At 52.3% G+C, this 22966-nt stretch overlaps 1 protein-coding gene across 3 annotated transcripts in view; it reads left to right on the top strand.

Moving 5' to 3' along the window:
- Positions 1-1061: 1061 nt before the first annotated feature.
- Positions 1062-22966, top strand: part of RGS9 (regulator of G protein signaling 9) — a 33831-nt gene continuing 11926 nt past the window's right edge. For 2 of the 3 annotated variants that reach the window (XM_075441146.1, XM_075441148.1), the window contains exons 1-11: positions 1062-1200; positions 7372-7468; positions 10153-10203; positions 10374-10480; positions 11216-11267; positions 12320-12378; positions 12774-12850; positions 14633-14714; positions 15121-15183; positions 21286-21315; positions 21993-22054. In XM_075441146.1, coding sequence (XP_075297261.1) covers positions 1138-1200; positions 7372-7468; positions 10153-10203; positions 10374-10480; positions 11216-11267; positions 12320-12378; positions 12774-12850; positions 14633-14714; positions 15121-15183; positions 21286-21315; positions 21993-22054 — 743 coding nt within the window. In that variant the 5' untranslated portion in view covers positions 1062-1137. Of the gene's footprint in view, positions 1201-7371; positions 7469-10152; positions 10204-10373; positions 10481-11215; positions 11268-12319; positions 12379-12773; positions 12851-14632; positions 14715-15120; positions 15193-21285; positions 21316-21992; positions 22055-22966 lie in introns of all 3 variants that reach the window. The other variant, XM_075441147.1, reaches the window with a different exon arrangement.

Raw genomic sequence — 22966 nt, 5'->3', positions numbered from 1 at the left:
AGCTCCCGGGGAGCGTGGTGCGAGTGCCCGCTCGGCACGGGTACGCGTGGCACCCTGCAGACACCGAGGTGCGAGCGCACACTCCCGCGGGTGCTTGTTCTCGGTGGGGTGTGCGGGGCGGTAGGAACGCAGCACGCACAGGTGTGTGACATGCGAAGGGCAACGTGCCCAGGTGGCTGGCAAGAATTCCTGGGAATGCCTCACACAGGCCCTGGCACAATTAGATCCCGCGGGAGTGAGCGCCCAGCCCTCTCCTCCTGCCCAGCTGCGCTGGCGGGCAGAGCCCTGGGCAGCAGGAGGAAATCCCACCGTTTTCTGAAGAAACCAGAGAAACGGAGCTCTCGGTTTCGAGTACTGCCAGTCGGGTACTGTTCTCCCACCCACTGGCATGAGACGGCTCCATCCTGAGGAACCGCTCTGTGACCCCGTGGTCTTCCTCTGGGGAACACCACTGACCCCCCCGAAGCCACCCAGCTGCTCCCACATCCACAGCCGAGCTGAGCGAGGCCGGCGGCACGCCAGGAACAGGCGCCTGAAGCGCTGCTTTCCTCTTGCACACGCACGACGCTCAGTCACGACAGCTTGGTCCTCGGTGGCCCTGGTTCACCCTGGCCCCAGAGCAGGAGGGCTTTGGGGAGGGATTCTCCCCTCCGCAGGGCAGCAGCGAGCGGGGGCTTTGCCAGCTCCCGCCTCCCCCTCCCTAACGCCACCTGCTCTGCGCAGACACCCTCCTTTTGCACGGACCGCTTCCAGAGTGCCTGCTCACACGGAGAGCTGCGAGCACCCAGCACCTTCCAGAGACAGGCTGCACCTCCACCACCCCGTCCGCTGCACCCAGCCATGGCCATGGCCATGCCCCCGCCTCCCCCCCCCCGCCAGCCCAGGCCCCGCCCCCGGCCCCGCCCCCGGCCCCGCCCGAGCGCTCCCCCACTAGTGCCCCGAGGCGGCAGCCGCCCCACCCCACGCCTTCATGTAAATGACCCTGGGGCGGCGGGTGCTGATTGGCTGCGGCGCGCAGCTCTGGCGCCGCCCCCGGCAGGGAGAGGAGGCGGTGGCGGGTAGCGGGTGGCCGTAGGCAGGTGCGCCCGGCTGGGGCTGCCGCTCCGCCAGCTCGCCGCGCCCGCCCGGCCCGGCACCATGACGGTCACACGGCTCGACCAGGGCCAGCGCCACCGGCCGCGGATGGCCTTCCTGAAGAAGGTGAGGGCTGAGCCGCGCCGGGCATCGGCACCGGGCGGGGCCGTGCCCGGGCGGGGCGAGGCGGTGGCCGGGCGCTCCGGGAGGGCGGACCCGGGCGGATCCCGCCCGGCCACGGCTCTCCGGGACCCCTCTGGGGGTGTGGGGGGGTCCGAGGGGTGACGGCCCCGTCCCTGGGGGTGCGGGGGCTGGACCTGTTGCGGAACCCTGCGGATCCCAGCTGGCTCAGGGGCTCAGGCTGAGGGGCGACGTGTGCTGAAGTCACGGAGGAAATCAGGATGCAGTTTTGTTTGTTTTTGTCGCTTAGCCTCAGATGAATTATTCTCCTCATGCGTTTTCTCCCTCTCCTGCCTTTTTCCCCCAAGACCCTCAAAACTGTGTCGCTTCCCAGGGGAAAAACCATCATATGTGGCACCAGGCCACCCAGTTCGGCTCTGGGCTGCGGTCGGTCCGGTGTGTGCATTCCCGGTGTTTCCAGCTGATGCCCGCTTTCAGGGGATGTACCGTGGCCAACCGTCTGCCCTCTGCCTCTTTCCAGTTTTTCAGAAACGAGCGTATTTGTGACCAGAAGCAGTTGAAAGAGTGGGAAGAGGCGTGCCTACGCTTTCGGATGCGATGCGTAATTTTGTGAAGCATTCAGTAGTTTTTTTCGGTAGCATTCATTCAAAAGTGTAGCCAGTTTTAGTATAACTGCTATCTGCAGATTTTAGAGAGCAGAGTGTTAAGCTTTCTCCGACCCACCTCTGCTGCCTGTGGCTTATCCTGTTGAGTGGAATTAGCTGAATTTCCAGTGACAAGTACAGCCAGCCAGTTGCTGTTCGAGCCGTAGTGAGCTCTCCTGCAACACCCGTGACCTGAGGAGCATTCCAGGTGAGAAGGGGGGAAATGTGGGGCTGTTCCGTGCTAAGGTGTGAGCCTAGCAATACAAACGCTGTGCTTTTTATGCTAGAGGAAATAAATAAGGTATTTTCTTAGGTGCTATGTCTTCCAAGGTAAATTTGGCTGGGGAGCCCTGCCAAAGGAAATACTTCTAGGCCAAATTCTGCGCTGAATAATGCTCCCTGGAGCTGCATGCGGGGGTGCAGAGGAGAAGCTGTGTGCTTTGATTGTAAGAAACCTCCGGCAGCTGTGCTTTAGCTGCTCTGTGGGAGCGTAGGAGCCTTTGCAAAGTGCTCAGAGTTCCTCAGGTGGGAAGATCTGTTAAAACACAGCAAACCGCTGTTACGGAGCACACGCCACTCTCGCTCGGAGCAGTGCGAGGGTTTGAGTAGTCTTGGTGCTCTGCAGGCCTGAGACCTGTTGGCATGAGGAGAGCAAGTTCCCAGATAAAGGCTTTGGCTCTCATCTCTGCTTTCCTTCCTCCTCTGTTTCATCCAGACCTCGGGGAAGCCGTGGATGGAGCCTCGGCTGTTACGTGGCAGTGTGGTCTGTGTGCGGATGGCCACGTCCCCAGAGCCCCCCTGAAATGCTGAGCACCTTTACTGGTCACCTGTGGTGGGAGCTGAGGATGCTCGGCACGTATCCAGCGAGCACCTTGCAGACTTAGATCCACGAGGAGCTGAAATCCTAGAGAGAAACTGTCTTAATTGCTTAAGCCCGTGCTCAGGCCTTGCCACCAGCTGGCACGCAGGCTGTGGCCGTGGGTTTGCTCCAGCCACGCGGAGCGGTTCCTGCCGTGCTGTGGGGCTGCTGGCCCCGCTGCACCTTTGCAGCTGCGACGCACCTCCACACGCCGGTTCCCCGGCAGGCAGCTTGTGACCGCAGGGATCGGGCCGTTGGATGGGAGGAGAGGAGAGGGGCTTGCTTTGGGGGGGGTGGGCTGTGGTGTGTACTCGCTGTGAGACTGCTCTGCATGACTTGGGCTGGATGTAGAGCTTGGTCTTCATGGCTGAACCATGGGGGAATTGGAGAGCACCCTCCAAGGCCCTGCTAGTCTGTGAAATACCAGTGACGAACACTTAGGTTGTTTTGCTCAATTTTGTTCCCCTCCTAAACTGTCTTGATAGGAAGAATATTGGCACAACAGTCTGTCAGGACAGGGAGGAAGCCTCTGAAATGCCTTTTGGCTCTAGGCGCTTGGCCAGATGCTGGGAGAGCTTGAATCAGCCCAAGCTCTTGGTGCCTGTGCCTGCCCCAGCAGCCAGGATCCGCTGGGCATCAGCTGGCAAAGCAGGAGGCAGTGCCGGGCAGGGCTGTGCTCTCCTGCAGCTGCTGGGCTCTGTATTTTTCCTTCCTGTGCTACATGAGCTGCATCGTGACTCATACCTCGTGGGTAGGGCTGATGGATGCCGCTTGCCTTTTTCCTCTGCCTCCTCCTTACTCTGGTCCCCGACGGCTTCTCCCGAGGCAGATCCCCAGCTGGGGGCTGCAGCACAGCTGGGGCTTCTCCAGCCTGGCTTCGGTTCTCTGGGCTTAGACTCTCTGGCAGCTGCTGGCCCTCCTCTGCCTGGACATTTCTCGAGGTGCATGAGCACCGGAATTGCATTTTTGCTGGAAGGAGCTATCCATCGGACTCCTGCTCTCTGTCTGAGGCGCTGGATATGGCTGGAGCTGAGCCTTACGCCAAGCTCAGCCTCATCACATCCTCTGGTTCCAGATGGGGAGATGCTGGCGCTGCGCGTCTCCGCGGGGCATCGCAGCACGCGTGGCGTGCTCGGAGCAGCCCTGGTGAGAAGCGATGTTTTGCTGCTGTGTGGGCTTAGGTAGGAGGCTCAGCTGGAATGATGGCAGCGTAGTGAGGGAAGAGGGAACGCGTGGAAAAAGGCAGCTACAGCCCTGCCCTCCCGTTCACACATTTCCTTCCTTTGGGTGTGGGATCGCTGTGCGCTGGGTGGGAACAGGCCGCCTCCTCTCAGCTTTAATTAAGAAAAAGCAGAAAGTTTTAGGTGGCTAACAACTGATTTTTTTTTTTTTTTTTTTTTTTTTTTTTAGTTTCTTCTTTTTTTTCCGATCATCCATGAATGTGCAAAGCAGGATTGTTAGTTGTAGACCTAGGAAGCAATTGAATTAGCCTGCTGGGGCCAAAGTTGTGATGGAGGACTGTATCGCTACCTCGGAAATCAGAGCAGGGGGGGATGATCTCTGCAAACAGTACCAGGCAGTGAGGGGGGCTAGAACTGGGCAAATACGATGGAGGAAGCAGCAGATGTTTAGTTACAGCACTAGGAGTGGGCACTCAGCTGTGAGCTGGAGCCTGCTGGGAAAACTTGTCTTTCTTGCATCTGAAGCAAAGATGCCTCAGCCTGCACTCCTCACCTCGGAAGCGTTTTGCTGTTGCATGTCAGCATCTCAGCACCCGGAGCCCGACGCCTCTGCGTTGCGGATGCCCCCCTGGGGAGCTGGTGGGTGCCTGAAGGGTAAGGCTGGGAGACAGAAGGGCGGGAGACGCACGCAGGGTAACTCAGCCGAGCAATCCGTCAGCAGTCACCTGCTCCCCCATGGGAGAGCTTCCGTGATGGATCCATCCTCCTTCCCCAGAACCAGGGGTGCCCTGTAAATCGCTGATCACTTGCGGATAAGCGCTGTGCAGAGAGGACCCTGGCCCTCCCCGGGGCTTCCCACGTGCTCCTGAAATGCAGTGATGCTTTTTCTGACCGTTTGCGAGTTCAGGTTTTGCTTTGCACTCAGCGAACCCGGTGACTTCTTGCACTCAGATGGGGGGCAGACAGTTTTCCTGTTGTCTCCTCTGCGGCGTTCGGGGTGAGGTCAGCTCCGTGCAGAGATCTTGGTTGAATTGAAGGCAAACCTCGGTGGGGCGTGTGCCTCGTGGTGGCTCTGCTTGAGGCGAGCTTCCCCCGGACCCTGGCTGCTTTACCTCTTCTCCTGCTGATACTGCGCGTGCGTCCCCACCCATCACCCAGCATCAGCAAGTGGCTTCTGGCTCCACGAAATTCAAACCAGACGCTGTTTCCCTCGCTGAAAGTGGGACAAAATACGCTAGAGCCCTTAGCAAAGCAAGCAAATGTTCCTGCTGTGTTTTAACCAGCCCTCCTGGCCTCGCGCCGGCGGGCCGGTGCTGATAGCAACTCCTAATCGCCAGCAACCTGTAATCAGCAGAGTGTTCCCCGCGGACAAGAGGAGGAGACAGGCAGAGTTTCGATCAGCAAAATGCGTGGTTTCCAGCCAGAGCAGCAGGCAGCCCCCGGGAGCAGCTCCCCGGCTCATCTCACTTGTTTCTTTTCCATACGTGTTATTTCCCGCTGGCAAGAGGGAGCGCGGCGGGGTGTGAACGCAGCAAGGCTCCGGAGCTGTTTGCTGACTGAGCAAAGGGAGCGCGCTGTGCGGGGAGGCTGTGTGGGGTTCTGAGCCCGTTCCTGGCTCTCGGCTGGCGAGGGCCCGTCTGTCGAGCCCGGGGGGGATGAGCAGCGCTGTGTTTGCCCCCAGCATCCCTCTGCTGACGAGGTGCTGTCCGCGGGGCGGACACGCGGTTGCGGAGAGAGTGCGTGGCTTCCCCACCATACCCGTGTTTGGGAGCTGAACTGGAGTTTCCTAAATTAGTGCCCTGCCTGCTGGACCGTCCAGCCTCGCCTCGCCTCGCACAGCTGCACCGGCGTCTCTCCGCACCCAGCCTTGAACCTGCTGAGGCCGATACTGGGGTTTCAGTTAAAAGGTCTAAAAAAGTCTTCATATTTCATCGTTTTGGGTCTGGTTTTGCTATTTGAAAATATTTTGTATAGGTACTTATACAAATATTTGTGTGAACTTTTACCAGGCTTCTCCATTTTAGTATTAATCTGACACTGGCTTTAAAAACAGTTGAAAATCCATTTTTACTGTCAAGCCCAGAGTGCATCCTGTCACTAGAGGCTTAAATTCTCACTGAACTTGGCAAGACTCCGGACTGAAGTCACTGTGGGGCCGGTGAAGACAGTACGCTTCATTATGCGTGAGTGTCATCAGTCACACTTGTTAAATCCTCTAATCCTAGTTAAAAAGCTACAGCATCCCTCAGAATGAATGTGAGGAGAGACCAAATTGGTCCTGTTGGACCGGTTTTGATTTAGTATCCCTGGAAGGAGAAGACAAAAAGAAGAACATCTTCCATAAAGCCAGTGCTCTTGTGACACTCTGATAATCTAAAACGCGGAGATGAGAAGCGAGTCCAACCCCACCTGTCTGAGCAGAGGATCCAAGTGCAAGCAGGAGGCTTTTGCACTTTTTGGATGGTGCTATCATGAAGTCAAATATAAGAGGAGGAAAATATCTTTGAAAATCTTCATCTTCCAAAGGAAAAAAAAAAAGGTAATTGGGAACCAGAAATAAAAGAAGTCTGGCCCTGAGGGTGAGACTCGTCCTCTGTGACATGATCTGTTAAAAACTTAAGCACTGAGTCTATAAACGAGTCATCAGCGTGCCTCAGGAATCCAAGGCAGAAGATGCTGCCGGACAGGAGGGTGCGTTGCTGGGGTTGGTGTGTCTGTCCCATCCCGCAGGGACTGAGCTTTGCTGTCTGCAGACAGGGCTGCAAGCCAGGGTGGGTGGGTGCAGACGTCCCCAGGAACGGCCAGGGAGTCCCTTGGATGCCTCCTTCCTACAAGCTGGGCTCTATTTCTGTGTTTGCAGTCTGCTTTCCACACATAAATTCTGGTCCCCGCTGCAATAGATCCTTGGCCAGCTTTTCGAAGCCTTGGCTCGGGCCGTGGCTGTGCTTTCTCAAAGGATGGGCCGTTCTCATCTCTCCTGGGTTTCAGCTTCTTGCTCAGCCCGGGAGCAAAGCGGTGTGCTTTTCCTGTTGCTCTTCTAAAGTCCTGTCTGGTTCTTATCTGCAGACCAGAAACAGAACCTTTGCTGTTTGGTCTTCAGCCAGAATACTGCTTCTTTTCTTGATGTGTGGTGCAATAGTTACAAGTCTGTGCACAGCTGGGGCGTTTGTGCAATCGAAGCACAGATTTTATTCCCCCCCCCTTTTTTCTTTCTTATTGCCCCAGCAAATAGCCCACTGAGCCTGCTAAGCCTGGCTCTGTGTGTATGTGTGTCTTCTACAGAAGAGCATTGGCATGAGAGCTGACGTGGTTTGGAGGTGGCATCTCTGATGGAATGGGGGAGGTTTGGAGATGACTGTGGTCATTGCGTCCGTTCCTGTGGCCCCTCCAGGATGCTGCCCAGAGCTGCGGTGGTCCTGGGCTCCCTCCTGTCCGCTCCTGTCACACCTCCCATCCCTGTCGTGCTTTGCAGATCGAAGCGCTTATGATGGAGATGCAGAATCCAGATACGGGCATCAAGACGCAGACGCAGAGGGTGATGGTCACCAGCATCCCACACGCTGTGGCAGGTAAGAGCTTCACTGGGGGAGGGGACCGGGCCAAGGAAGTTCATCAAAGAGAAGCTGTGCGTGGACCCCGTGACCACCCTGGGCTTAGCACTGCCTGGCTGCATACTGGAGCCTGTGCTCCCAAAAACAATTGCCGTACATCCTTTGACACATGCCTGCTCCTTCTGTCTCATTCTCACTCGTGTCTCATTGCACTCCCAGCTCTTTGAACAGAGACTCAAAGATTGATGATCACACGCTTTTAGCTGTCTCATGTGAATTTAACTCAAGTGACCTTGCTTTCTCTTAGCACAGAGGTGAGTAGGTGCTTCAGTCTCCAGACCTGTTGTATTTTCAGTTAGGCTGGATCACAAATAGAGATAAATATAAAAATCCAGTTAAAATAGACAGCCTGGAGTCAGACTGAAAGATAGTCCTTCAGAAATGAGCAACAAACAATTAGTTTCCCTTTTAATGTTTCCTGCTAATAATAATTTTTCTTCAGTACATCAGAAAAAAACAAAATATTCAGCCCACTTCTCTGCCTCTAAATGAAGGTTTTTTCCTCCTTCAAGCAGGCTGAGGAAGAAGCAGACCGGGAGCTGCGCTGTCACGTACGGCGTTACAGGCAGCTCTTCCCGTAGTCTCCGTTGTGCCTGCTAGCTCCTTTCGCGGGGCACGATCTGTACCTCTGCTTCCCCGTTCTCCAAGCCTCCACAAAAGCTCTTGTGAGGGACCCTCCACTATAAATATTCACACGTACTGTACCAACGTTTCCTCCTCCTGCCTTGGTCTTTCTGCAGCACTTTGAAATTCAGAACAAAAACTCCCACTGAAACCAGTGAGCTTGCTGCAGGCAACTCAGGAGACAACTTGGACAAATAGATTAATTTTTCCCGACTGTATTTGCAAAGCCTGGTAGGCTCTGTGTGGTGTTTGCCCCAATTTTTTTTTTAAATGGGGAAGCAGGCACTGAGATGAAGTCACTTGCCCAGGGGTACAGTCAGTCAGTGAAAGGGTAGGGAGAACTTGGACAACATCTGAAGCTTGTTCTCAGCAGCACCCTCCATGCATTATGGTACGAACCGTATCCTGGCTTACACAGCTGTTATGCAGCTGAATTTGGTGGACTGCTTTGCATCTGTGAAGGATCTGGCCTTGCCTCCTCTGGCTGTTAGTGGATAGTTAAGGCAGCGCTGCAGAAGAGGTTCCCCCGTACTGGAGGTGTCGTGCCACCTAGGTTAAGTGCAGGGGGAACAAGTACTTCTCTTGGTGTCTGCCCAATGTAAAATACCACTTCCTAAAGGCCCATAGCTAGATGATGTGGAGGGAAGATGCCCATTAATGCTCATCCTCTTTGCATGCTATCTGCTTTATTCTGCCTCCTTAACCAGAATTGCTACAAGTTCCCTCTTGCAGAAGTCATAAATTCTGGTCAACTTCTGACAGGCAAGTGAGTTCCAGTCTCCTTGCACGGCAGTCCTCGCTCTCTTAACTATGACATTTTTAGTGCTGTGCAAGTTGCATGGATACTGGTGGGCTTCTGGGTGTTGTGAAAGAGGCTCTTTCATGTTTAGTGAGGGAATGGTGAAGACAGTAGAGCAGTGGACACCGACCCAGCGAGAAGAGCTTGGCTCTTCACGTGCAGGAAGCTAACTAGTTAAATTCAGTGTCAGTGAAACAGCTCACAACAGAAAAGGCAAATAAACCTCCATGTTAAATGTGCACCTTTGGGGGAAAATGCTTGCAGAGAGAGCTGTCTAGAAATGAGTGATGAGATAATCCTTTAATTTTATCTATTTCAGGAAGCAGGCGGTAGGATAAGAGCTCTGAGCCCCTATTAGAAAGTTAAGTCATCACTGCAATGTCAAGAAAGGTCAACACCTCAATCTGCTATCGTAGGAGATGTTTGGAGGAAGAGATCAATAATTGGTCAGGGAATAAGTGGCATTTTTGCACTGTTTCCGTGGAAGGAGGTTCATGATATTTGCCCCTCAGAACAGGAAACTAAAACTGCTGGAGGTTTATGCTGACGCTGAGTGTGACTGGCCACACCCCACCAAAAGAACGGGGAGAGATGAAGTGTTCGCGACTGCAGGGATCTTGTTTCCCTTTGAAATGTCCTGTGACCACTGCGACTTGGATCTGAGACTCGGACATCCCTTCTGCCTGAAAGTCGTGTCTCTTGAAGGACTCCAGAGGACCGGTCACCGGTCTTTCGCTAAAGCTGAGACAGGACCCTGCTCTGTGAGTCTGGAGGTACTTTGCAGTGAAGCTTTCAAGACAAGATGGTGCAAAACCAGGGGCACTTCACCTTCGCTGGACGTGGAAGGTGTGGCGTTGCGAAAGTTGCTTCTAAGCCGTTGATGAGGGCTTAAGTGTTGCTGAGGCCCCGTGTGCTTCTGCATGCCCGCGCTGTGCCGTCCCGAGGTCACTGCCTGCCTCCGGCTCCCTCTCGCAGAGACTGGTGCCTGCTTGGTCAGGAGGAAGCCTGAGTGATGGCATGGCCAGTGGGAGACTGGCGATGCGTTTTATCTCCGCTTCTCTTGCGTGGTGCGTTTGAAAGCGTGTTGGCCAGAAGGGGTCTGTGCACTCGGTGGGATCCAGAGCACAGTGAGGGGTGAGGGCTGGAGGCGTCTCGTTTTGGCCCGTGGATTTTGGCACAATCCTGACTTCAAGCACCTGATATTTTCTTTGCTTTGCAGGTAGTGATATATTGCAGTGGATTCTCCAACGCTTGCAGATCACTGAGGAAGGTGAGTAGAAATGTAAAATTTAAGGCTTTTTCAGCTTTAAGTTGTAAAACTTTAAGGTCTCCATAGACAAAACCTCTTAGGTGAATTCCTCTCTCCTGAGCAGCAGCTCACTTTTAAACTCCAGTGCAGTGTTTCTGTGCAATCAAAAGATCTGCCTTCTCCGTTTCCAGAGGCACTCCACCTGGGGGACCTGTTTGTCAAATATGGATACATCTACCCTCTTCAGGAGCCAAAGAACCTCACCCTTAAGACAGACGGCAGCCTGTACAGGTTTCAAGTGAGTTGCACCTTGTCTGAAGCCGTTAAGGAGTTCAGCACTAGTTTTAGACACAGGCAGCTGGGGCAGTTCCCCAGGAGCTGCGGTGGTGAGGCCGTGCTGCACAGCCATGCTCATCATTCAGTCTGCAGGAGGAAGGGATCTGCAGAGAAGCCTCAGGCCAGTTCCCCCAGTTCTGTGTGTCAGACCACAGCTTGCCTGTAAACTGTAATACTTCCTTCAGCTAAATTAGCGTACTTATTCAACTTCAAAATAGCTGTGCTTTCTTCCAAATGTGTGTGCCCTTCCAGGTCTTAAATTAGCAAATGGAATCGCTGGTTGAAAAGAGAATGATCTGGGGAGACTGAATGATGAGTATACAAAAAGCACAGTAATAATGGGATGTTATCCAGGTTCGTGGCTGGACTGTGTCTCCTACGATGGGCAAGTAGGGCACCCTCGTTCGTACTTGTCGCACGTGGTGCCCCTGGGTCTGACTGCTCAGGCAGCAGTGAGAGCCTGGCCGTGTTAACCGGCTGCGGAGCAGGGGCAGGTTTGGCGCTGGCGGTCTGCTGACCGCGCTTCTCCTGCTGCAGCTGGCCTGCAGCGCCGTGCGAGCTGACGTGCGGCTGCGGAGCTGGGGCTCCCGGTACGGCAGAGGAGAGGTTTCCTCTCCTCCGGCGCAGGTCGTGCTGCGCGCCTCTTGGCACCAGTTCCAGGCTACTGTGCGCTAATGAAAGGCTTGTTTTTCTGCAGACCCCCTATTTCTGGCCCGTGCAGAGCTGGGCTGCTGATGACACAGACTACGGTGAGTGGTAGCACTGTGCGTGTTTGGGAGGTGTAGTGTGAGCCCACGTGTTCATGCACGGAGTCCTGCACTGTGTTTGCTGTTCATCTTTTTGGGCCGTGTGTCCACATGCGATGACCAGCCCTTGCGTTTTCTTTCATGCTATTTTGTGAATAATTGTCAGTAGTGCTGAACTGAGGGAATGCTCTGGATGTGACTGCCTTATGGTGGCCTTGACGAGAGACAGTGCTTAAGCTTCTTTTATGTTCCACTAAGATGCATCAGACTGGAACATGTCTGAAATGCTCTACTGGGTAGGGAAGACTTTAAGCACAAGATTAGATTTTCCCTGAGTAGTTGAGTGTATTCCTGGATCTCAGCCCAAGACTGTCTTCCTGTAGATATGGATCAAGCCCTGCATTCAGAGATAGTTTTTTCTTTATATAATGCACAGTGACTCCCAATATCTCCCAATGGCTCTTAACATATCAATTTTTTGTTGCCTTTGTAATGATTTGTATTAGAAGGCTGGTCATGAAGCTGGACTGATCAGCTTGGTTTGCTCCTGCGAGCTGTGCAGTTCACAGACTGATTTGTTTATACCAAGATTGTCCACCGTGGCTTTTATCTACGTTAAGCTGTAGATCTTCTGGAGAAATAAAAAAGCTCATTTTAGGTTGGAATGTTTTTAATAGAACATTGGCCTGTGTCTGGAAAACTTGGAGGTCAAACTCTGAAGCACCTCAACGTCTTAAATATTTGGTCCAGTGTCCTTTGACCTGTGAAGCCCTGGCTGAATCCCCGAAGGAGGAGCGACTGCTGGCGGAAGGCACGCGCCAGCCATTCTGCACGGCTGCACCCAGCCTGGGCGCTGCCTCGTCAAGCATCAGCCACAAAGTGAAAGCACCCAGTTAACTTTTCGTCTGCGAGCTTTTGTGAGCTTGGTGCTCGTGCCTGGGAAGATAATGTAACAGACAAAGATTCCTGTGTTTGTCACGTGGGTAAATTTTTAATTATTATTGGATTTGTTGGTTTGAGTATAACTGGCTGCTTATTTGCTGCTTCTTCCACAGCAATTTACCTAGCAAAGAAGAACATTAAGAGGAAAGGTATTTTAGAAGAATATGAAAAGGTGAGGAGATGTTGTACTTGTTCCCTTGCAAGCCCCTTGTTTGCTATAGCTTTAGGCCTCTGTTGCTAATGAATGGAGCATGGCAAAAAAATCATTTCTTCAGTTGCATGGGGTGTTACTCCAGTAGTGTCAAAAGCAAGTATTCTGGAAGTGGAAAAGTGGCCAGTACAGGAAAATACTCTGAAGTCAATGATAATTTTAGCAGGGGTAATTGCTCTCCTTGCAGTGGTATTTTTGAACTGTTGCAATTAATGTAATTATGTTCAGAGCAATCCAGATTTCTTGGCCTGGTTGCCAGCCTGGCCTCGTTGAGCTATGGAGAGTCAGGAAAACCCTAGCATGGGAAAGGCTTGTCCAGAATTTTCACACTAACTGCTTTTTTATTTTTATTCCAGGAACATTACAACATGCTCAATCAAAAAATAAACTACAAGTGGGATTTTGTTATTATGCAGGCTAAAGAACAGTATAAGTGAGTTGACTTGCATTCACTTCTTTGCATCATTGGGAGGGTGTGAGGAGGCAGAGCTTTGCTGTCTTGGTACACAGTTAAATTGCAGGTTAAAAACATAAACTGCAGCTTTGAAATAACTTGGAAGTGCCCCTCAAGACTGTGAAACCAACCTGCCTTTCCTATCAGCTGGAGGTTTCTCCATTTAGCGAGGAAACATTGTTCACACTTCGAGTGAAGGATCTCAGCCGTTTTCAAACGCCCGCTTGCGAAGCCCCACCCTCGCCCGCTGCACTGCGTTTCCCTCCCTGCCTGGCACCTCGCCGCCGAAGACGCGGAATCGGCGTGGTTTGAGAGCGCGGGAGCGCAGGCGGGGGTGGCTGCCACTGCTGCCGACACATGTGCATGCCTCTGTGCAAATGGTTTTTGCACGTGCGTAAGCGTGCAAGGCGAGGTTTAGATTTTGCACCTGATGTGACTTCCTGAAGAAGCTGAGGTCTGGTGCTGCGGCGTCCAGGCCCTCGTTAGAGACAGCTTCTTTTAGCTCAGGCTTGTCCGTGAGCACTTTGTGAATCAGGCCACTGGACTTAGGACCTGCCACTGGTCTCATTCAGTTACTGCCTGCACGTGTCTCGCAGCCGAACTGGATGGCCTGAACCAAGAAGCAGCAAATTTTTCTCCAGCAGTCCCCGCTGGGAACCTCTGAAGTGCGTACTTAGACACACAGCCAGCCAAAATGGCTTAATTTGGGGAGCTGAATCCTTCCAGTTCCCAGGAAAGTTAGTGAATGTGAGATAAGATTACTGCCTTGGAGACAGGGTCTTTCCTACTTCCGTGGATTCCTTTTACCTTTTTTACCTCCCAGCACGGCAGGCACTGCCTCTGCTGTTCAGCAGCGTTTCTGTCTTCACTGGGATGGTAGCCAAGTCACCAGAATACAGCTCATCAGATAGCTGTCTCATTAAACATGAGACTGTTGTTCTTGTAAATTGAGGTCAGACTTGGGATAAGAGATGCCACATGCAGTTTTGAAGTTAGATACCGAGACTGTGTCTGAACTAGTAGATTAAACACATCTGAGGCTGTTTGATGATGCTGGGGCAGACTGGTGCAGAACAGCCCGCATCCACCCGGTTAACCACAACGGGATGGCCGCATGCAAACAGCCTTTTGGGAATGCTCCCTTGCCCGTACAAAGTCCCAGATGGTGCCCAGGACTTGTCTGGGAAAGAATTAGTTGGTCCAAGCCCAAACCATGCTGGTGCTTCTTCTGTTCAATAGTAGAGGTGATCTGGGTTTTGATGCCTGGGAACACTGCTTGACCCTGTTTCCAAATCAGTTCTGTGAGAAATGCTCCCCTTTGCTGCGAGACGGGGAAGAGACGTGTCCGGGATGTATCTCTGCATGGCAATCCTCAGATCCTGCCCGGGGACAGCGGAGATGGATAAACGTGAGGCAGCAGAACTGACCGTTGGGTCAGTGGGTTATTAGCGTAAAACTCTACCAAAGGGCTGTCTGTCTAATCAAAAGAGAATGTGTCTGCTCCCAGCTGAGCTCAGGAAGATGATGATTTCTCAAAAGCTACAATCATGTGTGGCCATGTGAACAGCATGATCTGCAGTCCAGAGTTAGCCAGGGTAAGATGTGGTCAGGAGGCTGCATCAGAGCATTGCGCAGTCAGGCTGCGACCCACAGGGCAGGGGAGGCTGGGGGTGTGCCCCCCTTTGTTGTCGCCCTGGTTTTAGGAGAGAAAAGAATCACGAATTCCTCTGGTACAGTTAAATCCTGTTCTTGGCTTTGCAGGGCAGGGAAGGAGCGGAAGAAGGCGGACAGGTACGCCCTGGACTGCCAGGAGAGAGCCTACTGGCTTGTGAACCGAACTCCTGTAAGTAGAGGATGACAGCGTGTGGCTTTAGTGCCTCGGTGATGCCCTCCCTGCAGCTGACCTGGGACAGACGCCCGCACACAAAGGGCACGGCCATGGGCACGACCTCGGGGCTGTGCACCCAGTTGCTTCTCCTCGGGGAAGGGGTCAGCCCAGGCTTGCCCTGAGTCCACACCTTTCCCCTGGATGCTCTCAGAGGTGCAAGGGGGGGACGTCTGGCTGCAGTACCCATGCTTGCCGGGGAGCGATCCCAGATTTGCGGACAGAGCTCCCCAGGGCACTGCTGGCCGGGAGCTGCTGGCAGTGGAGCCCTTTGGGGCTCGGGGCTCTCCTCATGCATTTGTGTGAACCGCAGACTTGAAAACAAATGAATTACAAAGCTGTTGATGTTTCTTGTTTGTAACAGCCCGGCATGCTAGATGTCCTGGAGTATGGAGTAGACCGCGTGACGGATCCCAATGAAAATAAGGTAAACCAGGTGAGACAGGAGTTGATTTCCCCCCCCCCCCCCCACCTACTGAATTTGTTTGGGAAGACAAGTTCCCTGGGACTGTGAGTGTTTGGGCACCACAGGCTGGGCGAGTCAGCTCAGCTGTGACAGCCAAAGGGGCCAGAAGTTGAAGCTGTCTCATTGTCTGGGGGGTGGGGTCCTCAAAATAGGCTTTGGCAGCATCTTTTGGCTTGAAAATACTTTGGCAGCTTTCTTGCCACACCAGGTAGTATGAGTGTTTGGCTACAGCACGTGCTTTCTCTGCTGGTGAAGCTGAATTAAGGAATCCTCTACCTCCAGATGCTTGTTGCTGCCTTTTTATCAATGGTGAATGGACTCTGGGGGGTTGTGGGGTGTAAAGGATCAGAGGAGAGATCCATGTTTAAAATAAAATTACAGAATGCTTCCAAAAGGGTAGTGTGTGGCAGGAAGATGGAGAACTTGGTGAGGTGTGTAGGAGACACAGTATGTTGCCTAAGAGTGTGTATTGTATAGCTAGACTGTAAAGAAAGAGAATTAATGCACAGAGACCCTGGAGGCTGTAAGGGGGTGGAACTGGTTCAGAGCTCACAATAAGGCAAACGCAGTCAGTGGATGAGGAGCTGGGGCTCCTTCTCTTTCTCCCTCAGTCCTTTTAAGCAATCTTGCATTTGTGCACTTAATAGTGTCGTTTGGCAGTGAAGCCAAAGTGTCTCTCAGCAATTAAATGCAAATGTTACTGCGATCACACTCACTGTATTCCCATAACTTCTCATTTTTGTAACAGCCTTTAAGCATCTCAACAGCCAGAGGCAGGATAATTGCTTTGGCCAACTGTGTTCTGTTGCTATAGAGACTGAAAATGAGCAATGTGTAAGGTTGGGGTGTATTTTATTTTTCCTTGCTGTAAGTAGCAGCTGTCGAAAGCTTTTTTTTTTTTTTTTTTTTTTTTTTTTTGAGAGGAAAGGGAGAGGGATGGTAAAGAGGAGTAAGCCAACTTCTCACCCACAGTTTTACAGCTGACATGGAAGGAGATTTTAGGTTTGCAAACGGTCTGAAAGCCCGTAGCCATCTGCCAGCTGCTTGCTAGCGCAGAGAAAGTGAGCTGAGGGATCTCAGTTCAGAGATGGTTGATTTCCCCCCATCAGTGAAGACTCCGCAGAGGGCCTGAGCCAAAGGACGCCAGTTCTGTGATGACCTCGCTGCCTTTCTCCTTTAAGCTGGTCTCTGAGCTATGTCTCCTCTCTGGAGGCTGAGCAGAAGAGGAAAGGTTCTTCTTGCTTCTCTTTGTGTTTGAAAGAGCTATTGACTATACACGAGTGTGTAGTAAAAAAGCCCAAAAAAACCCAGCCAAAAGCCCACACAGAGCCACCTTTGGACTAGCAGCTTTTCTCTGTTTCTGAAGACTGCTCTCCCAAACACCTGTGGCTCAACAGGCTTTGGTGAGCAGAAGGGATGGCCCGAGCTCTGCCGGTAAATGCTGAGCTGGACTGTGCCTTGTTGGCTGTATTCTACCCCTGCTGAAGGCAGTGCAGAGCTTTATTGATGTTTTCTGTGGGCCCAGCCTCTGGCTCTGACATAGGTGAAATGATGAGAGCAGAAAATCAGTGCAGGAATCCAGCGCCCATGTATTTGATTTGTGTCTCTGTTCCCGCTCAATCTAGCTTCACTTTGTTGGCCAATTAGTTGTCTTTCATCTTGACAGCTGAGAAAGAAAGTATTCCCAGTGATAATTAATTTTTGACATCAGAATGACTTCTTTGAAGCTGCTGTTGGCATGAATATTTCACTTCAGACCCTTTGGTGGGCGGCTCCCTCCCTAGTTGATAGAGTCGTCAGGGGATAAACAGGTGCTCAGCCAAACATCCCTCTCCTTTGAAAGGGACTTTTATTACTGACCCATGAGCATCCCTCACGGTTATAATGAGTTAGGAGTTGTAGTTGGGCGGGAGGAATAAGGCAGAAGCAGCCATCCATTGAACAGCTAATTAAGGGATGCTTTAGCCTTGTGTTACCCAGGTCTCAGACTCATGATCAAGCCTCGCTGCTCGGTGAGTTACCAGGCAACTGCCAGAGCCTGCTGACTCGCCTGCAGGTACATGCTCAGCTTTTGCCTTCTGTGACCAGAGAGTCTTTCTAAAAGGGGCTTTAGCATAGCCAAAATGACTGCGCTAGATTCAGGGACTACTGCAGGAAATGCCCTGGCTTGTATGCAGCAAATCAGCCACAGATCATCGTGGTCATCGCTGGCCTTTAATTTCATAAGCCCCTGTCGGTTTGGCTGCCTGATGAACACATAACTTCTGCTGCACCCATCACATCTTTTGAAATAACGAGGTCAGGAGCAGATAAGCAAGAGAGGGGAAAACCAGCAATTTGAACGAAACTGGGCGTATGGACTGTTACAGAGTTGGTTTCCAGCCGTGGGGCTGGAGGCACCAGCCCTGTGGAGATGCACGTTGAGCTGATCTTCTGCTAGGCTCAGGGTTTGCCTCTGGTGTGCAGGGCTCCCAGCTGACTGCGTGTAGGGCAAGGCCCGCACCCGAGAAGCGGTGTTGGTGCGTGCAGCAGCAGGGCTGCGTGCATGCCGGAGCGCTGCTTGCCGCTGCGGTGTCGGAGAGGCAGTGCCCCCGCTTTTTTGCGACGAAGCGAGCTGCGGAGGGAGGCTGGGCTGTGCTGGCACTGCCCCATGCTTGGTGGCTGGTGGGTCCCTGTCGTCGTCCTCGCAGCTTGCCGGGCTGCGTGCGCGGACAGAGAGCACTGCGGCATTCGGGACAGAGTGCGGGCGTGGTTTGCGATGCCCTGGTCCAAAATGAGCTCAGTGGCCTGTGCTTGTTCTTCCCTCTGAGCTCCATCTAGGTGGGAGGAATAAGGCAGGAGCTGTTGTCCAGCTGTTTATGGCCTCTGTAGACACTGAATGGTGGCCAGAGAGGCAAAAACATAATGACCATAATCTCCACAATGTGGTCAGGAAGACCCACACTGAGAGCATAGGAGGTCTGTGCGAACGGCTGGCTGGAAATCGGCAGATGTCCCAGCTCGTGGCTTCAGCCACGTGGGTCGGCTCCAGACCTTGGGCAGGTCCTGGCTGGCTCCCAGCCGAGCTTTGCAGCCGCTGTTTGGGCGCACGGGGAACGCTGGGCTGGTGGCAGCGGGGTGCGACGGGGCTGTGCAGGTGTCCGAGTGCTGCTCTGGGTCTCGGGGAGGGGGGTGTTGAACAGCGCGCGGCACTCGCCTGAGACAGGCTGAGCTCTTTCACTAATTGCCATTTTGGTTTGCAGCCTGCAGGGCTGGGGAGCTTATCCGCGGTAATTGCAATAAGTCACTCATCGAGGGCATTGCAAAATTAATCTCATTATAAGAAATTACTCTTTTTGTTCCAAATACTATTTCCTTCCAAATGAGGAAGGGTGGGTGGGTGGTACAGGGCACTCTGGCATTGCTGCTGTCAGGAGCAGGGGGTGAGGATGGGTAGGATGGTGGGGACAACTGGCAACGCTCAGTAGGACAGGGAGAGTATTCAGGATCCCTTGTACCAGCAGCGAAGCTCCCTGGTCGTGGAAGTGCTGTGGGAGAAAGGGAAATGCGATGATGTGCAGCTCTGGGGTGAAATTGCTGAGATCCTTTGAGTTACTGTGGATTTGAGAACAGGAGAGGGCTGAGCACAGCCAGCACCTGCAGCCTTCAGCAGATGTTCAACTCCTCTTTGGTTCCGTGCCAGTTCAGTGTGTGCCACTACTCAGTGATGCTCGGCCCTTCTCATGCCATAGCCCGCTTTTCTGTGTGAGCCTTGGCAAATCTCCTCCCCACCCTGGAGCACCCCACCAAAGCCCCCCTCGTTTTCCCAGGACAGCTGTCCAGAGGGCTGACCTACATGCTCAGGCTGTGGCAGGAGGGGATCCTTGGTGTGGGATGTACTTTACAAAAAAAAAAAAATCTTTCCTTGTTTGCAGACATTGCATTAGCTTTGATTTTTACTCACCCACGTGTAATTTTTCTGTTGTGATGGCTTTTTAATTGATGCCTTTCTTGGTCTATGTAACATTTAACTTGCTGTGTTCTTTTTCTCTTTCCCACCAGCTGTTTGTCTCGTGTGTGTGGTGTGCTGCCTGCCTCTAAGACCCCTGTAGAAGATAACACAACTTTACTGCCGCTTGAGCTGCCTTCAAGCCACTGTGCCAGCATCCACCTCCCCTTGTGCCACCGCACCAGGCCTGTCCGAGGCACCCGCTTGACAAAACAGAGGAAGGAATGAGGGGCCTTTAAAAAACATCTAATGATTTTAACGGATTGATTTTCCTGAAGTAAATGCCCTAGCCACACTTGAGTTCCATCAAATGGAACAGTTCTCCTGGCACTTGTAAATCTGGTGGGGCCTGGTTTGTGTATCGGGTTCCCCAGGGAGATAGTGAACTCCTATTGTGCAGGAAATAGCTGGCCTGAAACAGAAACAAAGCTCTCTAAAGAGGACACTTCTAGGGCAGTAAATGTAGCGAATTTCTCTGTGCAAGCAGGTGATTTTTTTTTTTTTCTACGGTCTGTCTGAAACCATGATGACAGGGTAGGAATGGGGGGAGGAAATGGTGTCTACATGGGAGCTGGCGTGGCATCAGGGGTGCAGCTAAGAGCAGAGAAGGGTGAAGAGAAGAGCTGTTGCTTAGTCTGTGTGTCCTCTGTCGTTATAAGATGTCCTGGGAACCAGCAAGGGAGGCTGTATACAGCCCTGTGACTGAAGATTCTGTTGTCCAAGAGCTTTGTCCTCCCCTGGATGTGTCAGCCCTCACCCCCTCGCATGCAGTTCCTTGTGTGTGGCCAGTACAGCATCGCTGCTGGTGCAGCTCCTGTTTGCTTTCCTGTTGGTCCCTGCTGAGATTACGTGCACTGCAGTCAGTCAGAGCTGGCTGTGGTATTTCCAGCAGAAAAAGCTTCTTCCTCTTGCAGTGCCCCAGTGAGGATTTAGCTTAGTGCTGCACTGGCCAGGCTAGGTTTGTGTTGGGATCAGATGGGCTGGCTTCATGGTAGTGCTGTATAGACTGGCTGACCTGCTGCATATCTGGCTCCTGCTGCTGAAATGGTGAGTGTGCCCTCTCAAAACCAACCAGGTTTCAGCAATATATATATTTTTTTCTTCCATGTAGAGAATAGTTTCTCTCTCCTGAGCAGGACTAGTGAGGACGGTTAAAATGCAAAAGCGGATCTGCACCAGTGTCCCCACAGTGGTCCCCTCACAGAGCAGCCCCGGGAGAGCGTCTTGTCTCTCCCAAAATAGGGGCAGCTCAGCATGCAGGCTTTCCTGGGAGAAGCAGGCTGCCTGTGGCGTTCAATGCCAGGTGCTTCATCCCTCGTTGCTCACAAACTGCACTTCCCTACGGCAGTCTGGAGTCCGTGTCTGCCACAGGGCTGGCTCGATAGGATAATTCTGGGCTGCAGGTTAGCGGCATGACTTCTGTTGGCTGAAATGAGAGATGCAGAACTGACGCCCTGTATAAGCTTCTAAAGGCGTGCTGGGGGCATCCCTGACTTAGCCTGTCTTTCCTTCTCCCTCCTCAAGTTTTTCACACAAAGTAACTGTGCTTCAAAGGAAGCTGTGCATAAACACCCCGCAGTTAATTTCTTGCCTTCAATTGCTTGCTCATTTGTGGGTGACATGTAACATAGTCTGAGTTATTCAAATCACGACGTAAGCACCCTTTGCGCAGCAGATACTGCTTCTGAGGCTTTTAATTGTGGTGTTTATATTTTGCAATGTGTTGGTTCCTGTCTTCTTTAGCTAATATTGAGTGATCTAATCTGTGTCTCGTAAACGAATCTATTTTAGCTCCATTAGAATAACCCCTTAATTGGAGGCATACAGGCAGCCTGTGATGGAAGAAGCAATGCTAAACAGTAAATACAGCTAATGGAACGATTTACGGTGTGTGGATGCTCTTAGCTTTGATGATACCCTGATTAGCTGAGCTGCTGTGTTTCATTTTAATTGTAATGAGAATTAATTGGAGAGCGCTGAACAATGGCAGCCCTGCAACGGTGTTTTCATGTCTCAAAAAAGGCGAGTGAAAGCACCCACCCCAATTTAATGGGTTTTGTTTCTTTACTTTACAGAAAAAAACTATGGACGTCTATAGGAGAGAGGTAAGTGGTCCTTGCCCCACTTCTAGGTGTTCATCCTGTAAGTATTGCTTACATCAGTGTTGCACAGGGCCTCAAAGCCCCTTTCACAGGGAATGAGCAGTTTTAGAAACGCCTGGGTTTGGCTGGCCGGGGTCTCTGCCCCATGGAGCCTTTGGGCAGTGTGCTTTCAGGACTCCTCCTGCCTCTGCACATCCCACTGCCAGCAGCCAGCAGCAGTCCCACTGACGGGAAGGCTCAAGCAAGGACAGACACCGGGGCTAAAATCCAATAGATCACAATTAGTGCTGGGGAAGCGGTAGGAGATGCATTCAGTGGCGCCAGTGCAGAGACAGCCAAGGATCGATGATAATTACATGCCAAACCATCCAGCGAATTTGTAGGTGCCTAGTATGGTAGCTATTATCCAATGCTTGTATAGCATGGGGAGAGCTTTTTAATTACTTGTGTGTTGCAAAATGCCTTTCTGACATTTGCAATAAACTCAGTGAAAACAGACATTTTACTAAAACAGTTGAGGGATTCTCTGATTCCTTGGATATCCGATAACCAGGGAGGAAGCAGCCCCTGTTGTAGTTAGCCTCGCTGCTTGGGAGAGGGCATGTGTGAGGTTCAGAAAAAGATGGTCTTGTCTTCATAGCTGCATGCTACTAACCATGGACATGTCTGATCCCTCTCAGATCATGTACTACCAGCAGGCCATCATGAAGCCTAGAGTGAAATCTTCTGTCTCTCTTGGAGGGTAAGTCCTGATTTCCTTCTGTCCACACATTAATTAGTCTTCAGTGCTTGTCTCCTAATGACATGATTAAGCTATCTGCTCTGGCAGCTGGTGACTCAGTCAGGGGAGTCGATGTGGTGGCCACACACCGTGTTGTTTGTGCTGTCTGGGCTGTGTGTTGCCTGGACCACGAGGCACAAGGCAGAGGAGTGATCAGAATCCCAGTCAGAATGAAGAGGCTCCCTTGGAGCTAAGGAGAGCTTCACTATGAGTGTCTGCAGAGCAGCGCCGAGTCGGTTGAGATTCCCTCTGAAAGCAAGAGGCGCTCAGACTGGTGAGTGCTGGATGGCGGCGCTTGGGCCCCAGCAGAGCTCTGCAGTCGGGAACAGCCGCTGCGTGGAGGCTGCCTTGCGAGGACGCCGCAGTGTGTCTGTCCTGTGCCCGTTCCTGCACCAGGTGAGTAACCAGCAGGGACAGACTGACCCTCCTGTCCCTGGCCCCAGCCTTCTGGGCTGGATTCAGCCCCAGCGAGTGTTTTTGCTCGTATGGTGATGAGCACCAGAAGTCAACAGAGCTGGGAAAGTCTCTGGTTATTCTGTATTATGAAGGAACACACGCCTCTCTATGAACGTCCAAGCAATTAATTAGCAATTCCTCTTCTTAGCAGGAGTTTTTCCTTATCTGATTCTTAATGAAGCCAGTTAAGTACAAAGCTCTCAGTCCTAGCATAGGCCAGTAGTGTTAGCCACAGACATTTCTTACTTGAAATCTTAGTGCTGGCCAGCTGCCTAGAGGTGCGGTCCACACCACCAGTCTATTTCACATAGTTGTTGCCACCCAAGATTCATATCGAATCTGAGATGAACAAGGTACTTGGGCCTGTTCGCCAGGAGAAGACAGTCACAGAGGAACAAAATGGGAGGAACAGCCTGG

This window comes from Opisthocomus hoazin, chromosome 21, assembly GCF_030867145.1.
Source record: "Opisthocomus hoazin isolate bOpiHoa1 chromosome 21, bOpiHoa1.hap1, whole genome shotgun sequence".
NCBI lineage: Eukaryota > Metazoa > Chordata > Aves > Opisthocomiformes > Opisthocomidae > Opisthocomus > Opisthocomus hoazin.
The sequence above is the reverse complement of the archived record's forward strand: the minus strand, read 5'-3'. Positions and strand labels throughout refer to the sequence as shown.